At 39.2% G+C, this 16,125-nt stretch overlaps 1 protein-coding gene across 9 annotated transcripts in view; it reads left to right on the forward strand.

Moving 5' to 3' along the window:
• Positions 1-15,879, forward strand: part of GCLC (glutamate-cysteine ligase catalytic subunit) — a 37,132-nt gene extending 21,253 nt beyond the window's left edge. For 6 of the 9 annotated variants that reach the window (XM_087777543.1, XM_087777545.1, XM_087777547.1 and 3 more), the window contains 10 exons: positions 3,322-3,396; positions 4,285-4,401; positions 5,249-5,387; positions 5,927-6,039; positions 6,729-6,821; positions 7,555-7,659; positions 9,834-9,915; positions 10,012-10,115; positions 10,218-10,338; positions 14,168-15,879. In XM_087777543.1, the coding sequence (XP_087633669.1) occupies positions 3,322-3,396; positions 4,285-4,401; positions 5,249-5,387; positions 5,927-6,039; positions 6,729-6,821; positions 7,555-7,659; positions 9,834-9,915; positions 10,012-10,115; positions 10,218-10,338; positions 14,168-14,373 (1,155 nt within the window). In that variant the 3' untranslated portion in view covers positions 14,374-15,879. The remainder of the gene's footprint in view (positions 1-3,321; positions 3,397-4,284; positions 4,402-5,248; positions 5,388-5,926; positions 6,040-6,728; positions 6,822-7,554; positions 7,660-9,833; positions 9,916-10,011; positions 10,116-10,217; positions 10,339-14,167) is intronic. The other 3 variants (XR_015709021.1, XM_087777544.1, XM_087777550.1) reach the window with 3 other exon arrangements.
• Positions 15,880-16,125: the final 246 nt, after the last annotated feature.

Raw genomic sequence — 16,125 nt, forward strand, 5'->3', positions numbered from 1 at the left:
TTTAATCTTATACCTGGTAATCTACTCTTAAAATCCAGGTTTGTTTGTTTCTGTCATGTTTATTTTCTGCTAATATTCAAACGTAATTGAATGCCTTGCTGAAAGGGTTCTTGAACTGGTTAAACCCCATTCAATCAAGCACCTGGTCCTGGAAGTTCAGCACTTTTCAAGTGTGAAAGATCATCTTCCACTGTGGCCTTCTTTCAGGCACGGCCAAGAGACGCTGTGGGAATGGAAACTGAGCTGTCTTGTAGGAATGTGTGGGGTTTTTTGGCTATTCATTTTGGGTTTTTTCCCCTCTTCCCCATTCTTAGAACAGCAAAAGCAGGGAGTGACAAAAAGTCATTGGAATATCTTTAAAAATAAGTAGCTTTCTCCTTCTGTGTAATTTTATTTTATTTACAAACAGCATGAGCTCCTGTATAAAATTTCTCATTCTTAAATATTTTTAGCTATCTGCTAAGGTGTCGTCTTCTCACTGCTTGTACCATGAACCTACCAAATCCACATGGGTAGCTGTCTTCTGTTACTGTGTGCTGGGAGACATTCTTGGTTCTGTTTCCTCCTATTAATGCATGCCCACTTACATGGGCAAAACAAAAGCAATAAAGTTTTCATTCATTTGCCTGAATTACTACTGTTTTACAATATTCTCTGTTTAAATTCAGGTGCTGTGTCTTGGGAGTGCTTTAATCCTTTCAATATTTGTTTGTTTTAAATGTTTCTCTATCATAGTAACCTGATGATAGGGGCTGATGCCTTAGGTAGTATGATGTATTTGACTGTTGATAAAATCTGCCTGTTGCCACCGCCGTCTTGGAAGCAGAGCTAGGACAAGGCTAGTGTTAAGTCTGTAGGGGATTAAAGAAAATTCTCCTAGCTCTTCTTGTTTCACAGCAGTGGCAGAAATAACTCCATTCAAAGCACATCCCTTTGAGACTGAGGAACTACAAAAGCTGAATAAATAAAATCTTGGCAGCAGCTAAGTATGATTTCTTGTCACTAAGGGTAAGCTAGGGAGAATCTGATGAAGTAGTAAAGTGTACATAATGCTGTGTGGTTTTACAAGGTGTTAAGTTTCATATGGTCTATTTTGTACCATCTCTTTCTTATTTAAGACCAATAAAAGAAATACAGCCTTACCATTCAGTCATTGTATGAACTTAGTTAGAAATATATTAAATTCCCTTTTAAGGAATACCACTTTAGTATTCCCCATTCTTTTAATCAGTGGTCAAATTCAAATTTGGTAGCCTTGTTATCATCAAAGGGAGAATGAAAACAAGGCTGGCAGGTACTATAAGCAGCTGCTTGTGTATCAGCTAATAATTCTTGATAACCAACTAGAAGAAAACATGTATTCACCACCTATTTTCTGTAAGGTAGTTTGCAGTATGCATACTTCCTTTCGTTTTTTTCTCACTATGCGCCAAGCTACAACTCGGTTTGATATATTTCCAAGGTTAAAAATAATGTCCTGACGAGCTCAGCTGGGACATCCCGCAGCGGCGGTGGGGTGAGAAGCACTGCCCCTGCGAACGGCAAGGCGAACCATTGCGCTCCTGTCCCTTTTGAGGCTTCACATCCCCATGCCTGCTCAGCCTTGTGCTCGTGGCTGCTGCTTTCCGCAGTCCTTGCTGTGCCTGCAGCCCTCCTCTGGAGAAGACTGCCGTGCCCTTTTCCTCTGTAATGGCATGTTTGGCTAGAAACTGGGTCGAATCCCAGATCTAATGTGATTTGGAATAAACATAAAAAGGAAGGAGAGGCAGATATCACTGTGTCAGGGGAAAGAGTGTAGGTGTCCTGTCCCCTCCCTGCCCCAAGGCAGGCTCCCTAGTGCTGGAAGTCAAAAATTAGTGATGAGAAATCATACTTAGCTGCTTCTTTGCAAGAGTATTAAATAATCTTGTCTTTTCTAAGTGTGTTGTGTTGTGTTTTGTTTTGTTTTTTCCTAATAGCTACTTGAAGGATAGACACAGAAGAAAAATTTTCTCTACTGAACACCCTTTTTCTAACTTGTGATGCTTTAATGATGTTGGCTGCAGATATAAAAAGACAAACAAAACAAATGCAAACAAATGCTGTATTCCTCCTACACCCCTCTCCCCCCAGAAAATTTACCACTGAGCCCACCAGTGAACTCGGGAGCTTGTTGTTTGTTTTTTTTTTTTTTTTTGCTTGGTTGGGTTTTCTAAGGCTTACTTAGGGTTGGATTGGGCGTCAGTGGCAGACAGAGAAGAACCTGTGTGTTTTGTGGGACTCTCTAATTGTAATCTATGGAAGAGCAAAATCTGTGTTTGGCTGGCATTCTTCAGGGCAACAAGCAGCGATGGTAATTTAGAGCTGAAGCCTGTTGTACAATGTTATAATAGTGGTACAAGGGTACGCTCCCACCTAAGTTACCCTCTAATCTATGAATATGTAAACTGTGAAGAAGGAGAGAGAAGCTTTTAATCTGTTTAGTGTCTTTTAACAGTTTTGAAGTGATTGATCCCCTTCTGCATTTTTAAAATGCATAAAGTGTCGGTTCGGGAGGTCTAGAGGGTAAGGTCTGCTACTAGAAATGTGTCTCGTGTTTGATGCTGCTGTGAGCAAATTTCACCAAAAGTTGCAAAGAAGTTATATTTTCCAGTGTCCTATGTGTGGTAGGGCTTCCACGTCATTAATGGCTTCTGCAGATAACATTTCTTTTCCATCTTTTGCTGTGTCCTGACCTCTAACGCAGGCAAAACTGGACTTTGTGGTTTGTTGTTTTTTTTTTTTTAATAAAAGTTACAGTAGACAGGAAGGTATTTATTTTTCCAGGATCAAACAAAGGTGGCTTGAAATGTTCTTTAAAACAGGATTAGCTGTCACATAAAACAAATGTTACATTAGCTGTCACATAAAACAAATGTTACATCTACAATAGTTTGACTGTTGTTTTAAGTAAGTAGGTTCCTGGCTTATTTCCTGAAGGTGTATTACTGGCCCATGTGCATTGTAGATGTTAACTCAGTTTTCTTTGGTTCTGGCAAGTGTTTGTATATTTAGCCTCACAGCTGAAGTGTTGTGGTCTGAAATCTTTTAATGAACATGGAAATGGTGTGGCAAGAAGCTTGTGATAGAAATGCTGCTGATAGAAGGGGCAAAAGTTTGTCCAAGAATTGGGAGGGAACAATCCCACACAAAAAAACCCCCACAAAACCAACCAAACAAAAAAAACCCTTAACATTCTTGGTATTTAAGTCGTTTTATTACATCATTGATTCTAAATCTAGGAAGACTCTGCTTGCGCTAGGATTATAGAAATTGTGATAGCAATTGTACTTTTTCCAACAGGTAACATTCCAGGCTTGCAGTATTTCTGAAGCAAGGTATCTCTATGATCAGCTAGCCACGATCTGTCCCATTGTGGTAAGTAACGGACTTCTATCACATCGGCTCTGTGCAAAAGCCACTACATGTACAAAAATAAAATCTCAATTAAAAAAAACTTGAATGCTACTCACAAATTTGGTACTCTGGGAGAAGCGTCAGTCTCTCGCTAGGTTGTCACATGAGCGGTATGATTTATTTAATGTTCAAAGTACACCACAAAACAGATGATGTCTGTGTCTTCTCTTTTGCCCTCCTTCCGACATGCATGAGACTCATGTTGAATAGTTCTAGAAATACATTTGGGGTTGTTTTTCATGAAAACAAGACAAGCTCACTCCTTAAAACAGTTTATAGTTTTTCAACTCTGGTCTGGTGTTACAGAGGGTTTCAGCTTAAGTTGTCTAAATCTGTCCCTTTTGTAAGCATGTGGTCATAAACAGGTGTTTATAACAGCTGTTATAAAAATAAACTATTGGTCTGGTCTAGGTGGTGAGCAGATCCTGCTCCAAATGAGGTATGTTCCAGCTGTGCTGCTAAGGTGCTTGGCCAAACAAATATAAACAAAATAAAACAATTCCCAGGTGAACTTTCGGAGTTTGGAAGTGCGTGAGCAGAATACTTGCTGATTTGTCATGAAGTTGCTTCTGCCTGTATCATCTTTGTGTTCCTTAAATGCTGATCTGTAGAGGTAATAAATTTGGAGAGCGTCAGATCCCACTTCAGTAATACTAACCCTTCATCTAGGCATTTTCTGGAGATAGCAGTTGAGAGATTTGTGGTTGTATGGGCTTTGGCTGTACGTTAAACTGAAGTATATACTTCAGTTACTTCTGGACCAGCAAGTTTCGCTTTCCAGTGGGGTTGTATTTTGCTTTTGGTTCCTTGGCTTGTCCTTTGTTTTCATATCAGGCTGTTTTATTTCAGATGGCGTTGAGTGCTGCATCTCCATTTTACAGAGGCTACGTGTCTGATATTGACTGTCGCTGGGGGGTAATCTCTGCATCTGTAGATGATCGAACGCGAGAAGAGAGGGGGCTAGAGGTAAGTAACATTAGGTAGTAGATGTCTGGTTTTTTTCAGGCAAAAAAGTCAAATCTCCTTTAGTATCAAATTCTGCTTGTGCTCATCAGAATCCCTAACGAAGGAACATGGCAGTCTTTGTGGTAAACATTCTCCTTGGTTGTACAGTTTACGTTAGCAAATACATATTTTTAGTTAGGTATGGAATCTCAGTAGAACTCCACTCATTCTTCCACAGCTTGCTGAAAAGGTCCTCCTGTGATGAAACTTTCCAGTCTTCTGCCTGAGCCCAAAAAGCAAAAATTGCTTTGGATTAAATAGCAGGTGCTGCTGGGTAATCCAGTAGTATAAACTAGAACTATGTGAAAAGAGCCAGTTGTCAGATCTTGAACTTAAGGAGTTTCTCTAAGCAGGAATTGGTATTCAAGGCACTTATAAAACTATAGAAAATAAATAATTTTTAAAAACTCTACTTGAAATATTTCTTGAACTACCCATTTTAAGAGCACCTCTAACAATGTGCGCATAGAGAAACTGTATCGGTATGTGTTGCAATAGGTATAATAATGCTTTCCAGGTACTTGGGGTAATGGTATGTTACATCAGGAAAATGTTTCCACTTTTAGTGAATTCTAGTCAATGTGTGATGACTGTTTTTTCACTGATACATACATCTGCAACAAAATAGACATAATTCCAGGATCGCTTTCTATTAAGCCTATTTAAGACTCGTGCTTTGAATAGTTTTAATTGAGGCTGTAGGGCTTTTTAAACAGGATAATAATTCTCACATAAGTGTCATTAGTGAGCAAAACTTAGGTAACATTGTTAACAAGCTGTTAAAATATTGTATTCTTAAATTATATAGCCACTGAAGAACAACCATTATAGAATCAGTAAATCCAGATATGATTCCATAGACAGTTATCTATCTGAATGTGGTGAGAAATACAATGACATTGATTTGACAATAGACAAAGATATCTACGAGCACCTAATAAAGGAAGGTAAGTGTTTGCTTCATTATGAGCAGGTTAAGAATTATGCTTGCAGTGTGTGGGGATATTTTATGTTTTCATTCTTGTTTGTTTCAATCATTGTGCATCCCTCAGAGTGACTCCTACTCAGGAAGTATCTGTGTAGCGTGGTCTTGAGAATTTTTTAAGAAGTATTTGTTTGTAACGGAAACTGTCCCTGATTCCAGCTTGAGAAGCTCAGCGTTTGACGCATTAATGTTTTATCTTTGTGGAGAGAGCAGAACTGCTTTAGGAAACATGGCACAGAGATGCATCAGAAAACAGGAAGAATGGCAGCCACACCAATATTCAGCTGCCGTTTCCAAACAAGAACCTGTTCTTTTTTATTTTTTTTTCCCCTTCTCTTTAATCATTTCCTTCCGTCCCGAAGTTGTCATTTAAACTTTAACAGGATGTGGTGGGTTGAGGTGGCATTGCAGAGTTGGATGTTTTCAGTCTTGTAAAGCAAGTAATTTCCTAGAGCCTGCTTTGCTATGTGTGAATTGTTTGTTTGAATTTTCATTTTGTAGGTATTGACCACCTTTTGGCACAGCATATTGCACACTTGTTCATTCGAGACCCATTGACTTTGTTTGAGGAGAAAATACATCTAGATGATGCAAATGAATCCGACCATTTTGAGGTTGTGTCTGATTTAGAGGAATTTAATAAATATATACATAAAATTGCTTATTCTTTATAGTACTGCTTAATTGGAGGATGGCTATATTAGCTGAGAATTTTTTTCCCTGTATTTTTCAATTCAACTAGTTCTTTAGCATATGACTTTGCAGTTATAAGTACATTTATTTATTTGCTTTATCTTTTATTTGGGAGAAGGTGGTGGCTTATAGTTTTTAAACCCAATAAAATATGAAGAGCCCAAACTATAGCTATGTATATAAGTGTTATAGGGAACTGTCTATTTTTATGGCTTCCTAAAAACTGTTTTGCCTGACATTTATATATAAATGTCTCTCTTACACAGCTTTATGAAATAATAGCTATGGTAATAGTAGGTGGTTTTAGTTTGGGATGCATCAGCCCCTCATAAAAACAAATATGTCAGCTAAATCTCAGCCCCCTAGTATCTTATATGTAATCCTCAAACAAAATAGCATAAGAAAGTGTAATAATGTGTTTGTTCCTAGGATGGGTAGTTATACTGTGGTTTTTAGGAAGTCATGCTACTTAGTTTGGAAGCGCTTCTGTAACTTGATGGGCTGTTCCAGGGAAAACATTAGGACTCTAGTTATCTGCTTATTTTTCCTTGATTGTATTATAGAATGACATATATCTTGATTGTGACAGATTATTTCATGTGCTTTGCAGAATATTCAGTCTACAAACTGGCAGACAATGAGGTTTAAGCCACCTCCTCCAAATTCAGATATTGGATGGAGAGTGGAATTCAGACCTATGGAGGTAAGGAAGGCGTCAGTATGCACAAAAGCACGTTTCCTTTTAAGTGGAAAAGTACCAGGCATGCTGCCATCCAGTATCAAACCCTTATTACTTATGCTGTGTTTTCTCCCCTCTGAATTGGTAGACGCAAGTGAAGTGGACAGCAGTGTTTAATCAGACATGGACTGTGGGAATGTAACTGACAGGAGAATCCACTGCAGCACAGCAAAGCATGCTAATGGATTTGGGGTGATGGGGAAAGGAATTAGGCTTGTATGAAAGCAACAGTAAACAAAGCCCCATTTAGCTTCTAGGGACTGTATTTCTCCAGTACTTTTCCTGGTGCTGAACAATTCCACGGTCATTGTTTTGTTTTTCACAAGTGCTTTTATTTTATAGCTGTCTGTTTCTGAGCTCTCTGAATTTAATCCCTTTAAAGTGGAAATTTAAAAGCTATTATACATTTGTAATTACACAGAGAGCCTGAAGGTGCAGGTTATTAGATAGTCTTTTGAAACGCAAGTGTGTTTTGGCATTGGATTAAAGGGTTGAATTTGAAGTGCGTGCATGCATCGTGCATTTGAAGTCACTGCTGATGATTCCAGCTCGTGCATCGCCATCTCTGCTAGTAGAGCGTGTGCGAATACAAGTACCAACATGAATGTTTGAGTCAAACTGTTTTAAACTCGCACAGATATTTATCTACTTCCATGAGTGTGTTCCCACTAAAGTAATATAATCCTTTCATGTCTAGGTCCAGTTAACAGACTTTGAAAACTCTGCATATGTTGTGTTCGTCGTATTGCTAACCAGAGTGATTCTGTCATATAAACTGGATTTTCTCATTCCTTTGTCCAAGGTAGGTGTGAAAGATCCGATCTGTTAAGAGCTAAATGCAACGTATTTGCATCAAGCCCAACTTTTATCCTCTGCAAGCTAGGAACTAATATTTGTGCGCTTATGGAACAGTCATTTATATCTTTCAGTCAGTTCTCATCTATACCAGTACTTGAATCAATTTCAACTCTACAGTATTAAACAAATATTTTACTGCTGTCTCATGGAATTAAGTTTATAGACAAACACTGTGGGAATTTCTGTAGTGCCTAACAGTGTCTGACTACTGCAGAAGTGTCGAGAAATACCATTGTCACAAGACTGTTTTCAGACTGGGAAAGGGCATGTTTCCACCATTTTACATGTGGGGAAAATAACCTGTGGAGGTCAAAATAAAAACTTCAGGTATTTATTTTAAATGGCTGGTGCCTAGGTCTCATTGCCTCTCTCTGCCTATTCTCTATTTTGTTCGTATCTGATGGAGAGGGAAAGGAGGAGTTCAGCATGCTTAGTGTTACACAGTATTTGAATAAAAACAAATACTGCTGATTGTGGTCGCAACTGTGACTTGTTTTTAGACAGACCAGCCATGGAAAATGTGCTTTTTCCTTAATCTTGTCCTCACAATTGTTGAACTGTTTTGGGTGAAACTGTCCTTGCAGTGCTTCTTTCTGGGGCACCTGACCAGAAAATGTCTTTAAATGGATAGTCCTGCAATGTTACAGGTAACTTTAAAAAAGGTCTTGTAGTGCAGAAGGCTTTTGACAGACTGTATGCTAGAAAAGACTGCCGGCATGGGTTACAGCATAGCATTAGTATCCTGTGGCTTTTCTTAGTGTTTTTAATTAAAATGGAGAAAAATACTCAAGTTGTAAATTAATAGTAATCATATGATACAGTTGGTATGATTTCTAAAAGGAGAAATTCTCTTCCTGATGTCAAGGAGTTCAGAATTCATAAATAATGCGGCAATTTAGCACTTACAGTGCATAATTACATTGTTATTTGGAATGTCTCAAAAGTGCAAAATTTTTAGCTGATGAATACCAGTTAAGACTGAAAAAGAGATCAGGTGTTAAAAAAACCTGAACAGAGTTGGGGGACTGAGGGGGCATAAAATTCCTTGAGGTTGCCAAGCAATTTGGCAGGTAATGCAACACAGAATTGCACAACCATTGGTAAGCCTGCCTCTTTCAAGTAAAATAATATGGGCTTATGGGGCTAATCTCACACTAATCTTTGCTGTCTGATAGAGTGCGGTTGTACGCCCATCAGCTACGACTGGAGTTCTTTCAAACTTTCAAAATAGCCTGTTGTGTAAATAGGTTTCATAATATAAAATGAACGAAAACAGATTTTTGAAAACAAAGCTTTGAAAGGTAAGAAGTAAGTGAAGATTTTGCATTGCCCTTAATTAAAGGTCAAACAAAGAATTCAGCAAAGCATATCCCTTCTTTGGAAGACAATACAGTAAAACTAATGTCCAAAAGCTGTGTGATTTTAATTCCCTGAGAACGTAGCGACCAAAGAACTTGGACAAAAATCTTCCGTCCAGAAAGACAGAGCAATGCTTATGTCATCTGCAGAGTGCGTGAGCAGTGCTTTGTAGTTTGTAGACTTTTTGAGAAGCCTGCAATTTAGAACTTCTTTACTAGCGGTCTAAGTTTATCTAACTGTCTAACAGATGTTTGGGTATGGAATAGATACGATTCCCATACAAAGTTACTGGAATTCTGTTTCTGGAAGTTTGTTTAATACAGTAATAACTGTTCTAAAGACTTCAATGATTTTATTAATAAAAGCAGCAAACTATGGCTAGGGAAATGGCAATTTTCTTCTTCTGTACTCATTTAAATTGCATCTAAATGTGCAAGAAGTCTGCCAGATGGAATGCAACCTGCTAATCACAGCTGTTGATGTGTTTTCTTCCAAACTTAGAAGATTAGCGTAGCATGTTCTAACATAATACCGTTACCTTTTCTGCTGGAGACCTAATTTCATAGAACGTCATCTCTTTGTGGTTATGCTTGGGATCCCTGAAGAATGAGATAAACCTTATTTCCACAGCTTGGCCTTGTGTGATGAAATAGTAAGAAACATAGTAGATGTTTCAACTAATGAGACCAAAACGTGAGGGTTTGGGAGAATCCTAATTTTCTAAAATGTCACAAATCTCTGAAATACTTCTTTTGCCAGGTGGATGAAAACATGAAGGTGGCCCAGAAAAGAGATGCTGTCCGGCAGGGAATGTTTTACTTCAGAAAAGATATTTGCAAAGGTATCACAACAAGCAATCTGATTAACGCTGTTGTGGATGTTTAGTGCATCTCTTGCCTTCTAACCGTTTCTTCCTTTCCCTTTGTCATCCATGAAGGTGGAAACGCCGTTGTGGATGGATGTGGCTCTGCACAGAACGGGACAGGCACTGACGCAGAAGAGTACACCTTAATGAGCATTGATACAATTATCAATGGGAAGGTCATAGCCTCTTCTACCTGGAACACACAACTTTCCCCTCCATTCTGCCCTCCCAGAAACCAGACCGAGCGTGTTTTATGCTGACTCTGTTCTCTTACACAGGAAGGAGTCTTTCCTGGGTTGATCCCAATTTTGAATTCCTATCTTGAAAACATGGAAGTGGATGTGGACACAAGGTGCACCATCCTAAACTACCTGAAGCTAATAAAAAAGAGAGCATCTGGTATGTTTGACACTTTTGGACGTTGATTTTCCTGGCGTTTTTCTGCTTGGGCTGTTCTCTAGTTTTCGGTTGGGTAAAACTGGTGGCAGCTGTGGCTGTCTGGTTAAGTGTTGAGTCATAGGAGCAAAGGACTGCAGTGTGTTCTCTGGCTTAAATCTGGTCCTGTCTAATTCTGATTAGAAATGTTTCGTGATCCATTTTAGAACTTAAATTAGGAGTAACTGGTACAGTTACGATTACAGCTTAGAGGGCAATGTATCTCCAATCCAAGATTTCTCTTTTCAGCACCACTTACTGCTGCTTTTGCCAGTGTATTGTCCGCTTTGTATATATACTAATCCTCTTTGCCTGTCACTTGAGTGTTGCGAGTATGTGAGGCTGGGTCTGATAGCCTGGTGTTACTGGTGTGATTCCAAAGCGTGCTGCTCCAAAGCATTCATAAGTCTTAAATTCTGGTATGCTAGAGCATGGGACCTAGTCTTTAGCTCCCTGACAAGAAAGCCCTTCTGTAAGTAGCAGAACTCCTTCAAGGCAGAGCAAACCAGGCTCTTCCCCTGTCTTCCCAATGCTGCAGTGTTTTTGAAGACAGGCAGTATAATGACTCTTTATGCTTCTTTTCAAAATGCAGCAGTATAATGAGTAAAAGATGCAGGCTAAACTTTAATTCAGAACTGGGTGCGTAGCACTGTCTGCAGCAGCTTTATACCTTTCTATGTGCAAATCCTTTGTATGCCTGCCTTGTTGTAAATTTAGCTAGACAGTTAATTTTAGTCTCATAAGTAAAGACATCTTTTTTTTTTTCCTCCCCAATTTTAGACTGAAGTGTTGCATTCCTTTTTAATTCTTTAAAATTGCTGTAGAAGCTTCTAGGTAAAGACCTTTTTAAAGCTGAGGTGAAAATCAGGACTTTCAGTTTAGCAGTAATTCATTTTAGCAGTACTTCAGAATGGTAACAGGTTTTAATTAATTACAGCTTTCACTGTAAATGTTCTTTCCTAAGGATGCTTGTTTGTAGGAGGCTTCTGTCCCTCAGGTAACATAGACAGGGATTTGATGCTTGGCTTAACTGAGGGAGAGAAGAGAAACTGGCAGGAAAAAAAGGTCTGAGGCACATCAGCCCTCAAAATAGCAATGCTTTCAAAATATTCCAGTGTTTGTTGTTGGTTTTTTTCCCTTCAGAAAAATGCTGTTGAAAAAACAAGGAATGCCTAAGTCTTATAGAGGTTTTTTCCCAAGAGCTACTGGCCTGGGCTCGACACCCCGCAGCAGGTGTTCCCCTTCCAAAGAACAATTTTGCTACCTGGTGCGAAGTTGCAGGCATTGCAAAAGTGAACTCGTGTATTTACACAGACCTAAAAGGTGTGAGAGTGAGGTAGATAGAGTCTCAGCTTTATATCTTAACTCTGATAAACTGAAATTATTTTTAAATTATGCTTCTTAAGAACCAGAATTCACAGAATAAAAAGCATTAGGCATTGTATTACTGTGCCATGATGTTACTCAATTGTGAGGTTTGGATTATTCCAGCTTACTCTCAATCTTAAAGCAAATGTTCCTGAACGGCAGCCTGTCCAGCATGAGACATGTCTACAAAGAGTGGCCATTTTTCACATTTCTCTCCTCAAATGGTGAACACAGAGCACTCGTGAGAGTTAAACACTGGCACCTTAGCTGCTGTGGCTTTAACCTTGCCCTGACATAGTTCATCTGTGCTTCGTTCGCATCTTCTCTTGCAGCACAGCTGGGTCTTGCCCTCCTGGTCTCTGTCTAGCTGGTGCGTGACTGCCACCACTCAGTGAGACTACAGATTTGCTAGGCAAAATTTGATGGTGGTATATATTCACCAGATATTGATGAAAGCAGTATTACGATAGCCGCATCAAGTGATCCTTGTCCTGGCGTGCTCTCCTGGTTCCTGGCTGTCCACAGTGTAGGCGGTTTCTTGGCCGAAGGTGGTGCGCAGTAATCATGGTGCTTGATAACCATTCGCAAACATGATTTCCATGATTGTTCCCTTACCCTTCTTGAAGCAGTTACACTTTTGGTCCCCTTCTTACTGTATGACTTTGTAAAGTCATACAGTAAGAAATGCCACGATTTTATTATATGGTCTTTGAAAAATGTAATTGCTGTAGTTTTGCATGTTTAAATGCTCTTCCCAGTCACTTCATGCTATGCCTTCTAGTTCCTGCATTGTAGGATAATGTTTCTCTACTCACTTCTCATCGACATTCATAATTTTGCAAACTTCTCAAGTGTATTGTTGCTTCCGAACTTGCGATTCCCTTTGTCTTGTCTCTTCTCGCTTGGAAGTTTTCTCACGCCTTTTGTCAGTCTGTGGTGCCTTTTCCCAATACTGCTATGTTCTCTGAGAGCTGCACGCGGTGTTCACGATGAAGGTGCTGCAGATTTACACCAGTACAAAGGATGGGGAGTGACTGGGCTGCCTGACCACTAGGTGTCTGTGCTGGTGTAAGCAGGACTGCTCTCCCATCTCCTGCACTGACGGCCTGCAGCAGCTTCTAGTCCAAAAATGCATCCCTCTTTATGCTCCGCTCCGCTCATTTCCCAGCCCCACCAGTTTTCTTGCAGGCCCCCTGCTTCTCGTTGGTTTGAGAAGGTTTTCTTGTGAGTTTTTAGTGCCTTCAACAAATAATGCTTGTTGGATACTTTTTTCCTGCCCTCTTTTCATACAGAAGCATCAACTCTGGCCTTATTTCTTTAAAACATGATTTCTGGTTTTTGAGGGACATTTTTATTTCTAATAACCTTTTTTATTCTGCTTTTTCTTTCCTGTACTTTTCGCAATTTTTCTGATTTGTGTTGATGTACCTCTGTTCAAAACCACTGACAGGATATCTTTAAAGAGTCTTGGATGCTTTTTACTTTTTATTTGTGTGTTCCTCCTTGTTTTCCCTAACTTGATTCTTCTTGCTTTTTATAATATTCTTAACCCAAAGATTTCTGTAGTGGAAGCACTTGACTCTTTCCACTCTTACAAGGAAGCTGAGGTTCCAGTAGCTAATAATGGAAGTTTTGTGAGGCTCTTTGAGCATCCCATCAGCCTACCTTAATGTCTTCCTGTCAGAGTTGCCTTACGCTTGTACTAGTTAAGGTTTGCTTGCATATGCTACATTCAGGAGCAAGATTCAGTAGCCTAAACACTGGTGTCCAGCTGGTCTCCAGCTGCTGCCTTACAGGGATGCAGGTGTCCTGCAAGAGGTGTGTGCCATTTGATGACCCTGTGTAGGAGTGTCGGGGACCCTTAGGCACCTGCTGGCTGCCCCACGGCCTGCGTAGTGAAGCAGAGGCAGTGTGTGTAAACCAGGAGCTGGTATAATAGGGAACCTGCCTGGTTTTTGCTAGGGGAGCTGCCAGAGGGAGAAAGAATAGTAAGTCAAGGTAGACAGCAAAGCTAGCAGCTGAGGTGGATGGATCAACTACAAAATTATTTTATATATATGTAGTTGTTGTAGAGGTGTCTATTGGTTCACCTCAGCCAGATTCTCTGTTAAATGTCATTTAAGACCTCTTACTATACAATCTGTTGGTAACAGCTGGTCCAATAGCTGCTTCTCTCTGCACTGTCTCATTATAACATCTGAAAGTCTAAAGATCACACCAGACGAGTGGGTTTTAGACTATCAGCGATATGTCAGCTTAATTATGCCTACAGTTTAGCCATATTTAAACAAAATACGTATAGGAATGCGTTTCTCATGAAAGCACGGACTATTCATTAATTGTGTATATAATGCATAGAACTTTAGGTGTCATACTGCTAAATTAGATGTATAAACTGTGAAATTTGACTTCCCCTTGCCCACAGGAGAATTAATGACAGTTGCTCGATGGATGAGGGAATTTATCGCACAGCATCCAGACTACAAGCAAGATAGCGTGATAACTGATGAAATGAATTATAGCCTTATTTGGAAATGCAACCAAATCGCACAAGGCCAGGCAGAGTGTCCTGAACTATTGGGGGTAGGATTTAATAAGAAACAAAGTGGAAACAAAACTGGCTCTTTGTAATGAATGTTTCTTAAATAATAGAAAGTTTAAGCCTTTTAGCAAAGCACTAGCAAAGATACTGTGAATCTGGTACAGTTTCATGGTGTGAAGACCAAAACAGGGATACTGCACTATAAAATGGGCCAATCTGCCTAAATATTCATTTAAGGCATCCTAAAATGGGCATATTCTTATTGTCGAGGTTTATACAATGTACATGTAAATAGTAAAATATTTTTATGATTAACATCAATGTATTTTAATAACATTGTATCTAAAGTTATTGTGAATTAGCTTGTAGCTTTTTTATGCTTATTCTAGAAAGAAAAATCATCCTGAACAGCTTTGTAAATGTAATGGTACTTGTATATTATATGCATTCCAGTTACTGAATGTTTACTGTAATTTTTTTTAACCTGGAATGTGCTAAGTAATCTACCTTATTGTGTAAGAAAACAAAACAAAACAAAACAAAACCAACTTCTGGACCTACCTGAATCACAGGTACTTCTTCCTTCCATCTGTGTTTCAAAAGTATGTAAGAACAGATAAATGCATGTGCATCCCATTTGTTAATCTTTACAGCAGTTTCTCAGTTGCCACAAGGCCTGGGTCCACTCATAAACTATAAAACTCAGAGGAACAGATCTGTCTTTATTCAGATAACGCAAGTCTGCCTGTCCGCAGATGCATCGTTATTTTTTCCCCTCTGAAGTAAACTTGTACACTATCGCAGTTCAGAAATTTGCCCGATGATTTAATAGAAAAGCAGTAACGGGGGAGACGTGGTGAAAGAGAGGAGGAAATGAGAGCTGAACATACAGCTCTCTTTACGAAGGAACCAAGAGAGACCTGCTCCGGACTTCAGCGCTCCTTAACTGCTCTTTCCCCCACGTTGCTGTTCCCACAGTGACTGCAGCACAGAACCAAACGCCTGTCCATTCTTCCTAAAGGTTGACTTTCTCATTTGTCATTCATTACTATAAATATTTTTGTCAGCATGTTTATTTCCTATAAGGTACTTTATGTAGATAGCTGAAGTACCTACATAGCTGTAGGTATGGACAACTTAATCCCCTCCAGAAAATAGTGATAAAGAAATCCTGGAATGCACTAATCCTTTGAATTGGGAGCCAGTACTGGGAGTGACTGTAAAGTATTTAAAATTTAGCCATTGCAACTGTAAATAAAGCAAACTTAAGGGGCCTTTTTGATTTAGCTTCTTAACTGACTTCTAGAAGTGAATTGCGTTATGGGTAGATTATGCAAAGCTTAATGCAAGCGTATATAAATACCTAAGGTGTAATGATTTTTTTTAAAAAGAACTAATGGAGAAACTGCAATGAAGAGGTGCACTAAGAAGAAGCTTTTATGTACTGACATTAGACTTTGTTCTGTGTTCACAGGTGTGCTTTAGAGAATAAAAAGAACGCTTTTTTCCTGCGGTGGTGAATTTGTTTTAATCAAGATGTAGGCATATGCTAATTTAGTTTCTGTAATAAAGAAATAAAGATAAAATTTGCAGTACGTGTTGGTCACTTGCATGACTTGAACCCATGTTTTCATATCCAAAAAAGGAGGAGTTGCATACCTGGCAAGCACAGCTAATCTCATCCAGACTCACTGTGTTCACGGTGAAACTTCTTAGGACTAACGCAGATGGTCTGCCACCCCTGCAACAGAGAAGTCCTTGTCATTGTCATGGTAGCATCTGGTGCTGTGCTTGGAAGACCCCTAAAAAAGTTAGAGTGCTTTCCTGGTTCTGCATCAAGA

This window comes from Nipponia nippon, unplaced genomic scaffold (assembly GCF_047370975.1).
Source record: "Nipponia nippon isolate SJK-2023a ecotype South Korea unplaced genomic scaffold, ASM4737097v1 scaffold_4, whole genome shotgun sequence".
In the NCBI taxonomy this organism is placed as follows: Eukaryota; Metazoa; Chordata; class Aves; order Pelecaniformes; family Threskiornithidae; genus Nipponia; species Nipponia nippon.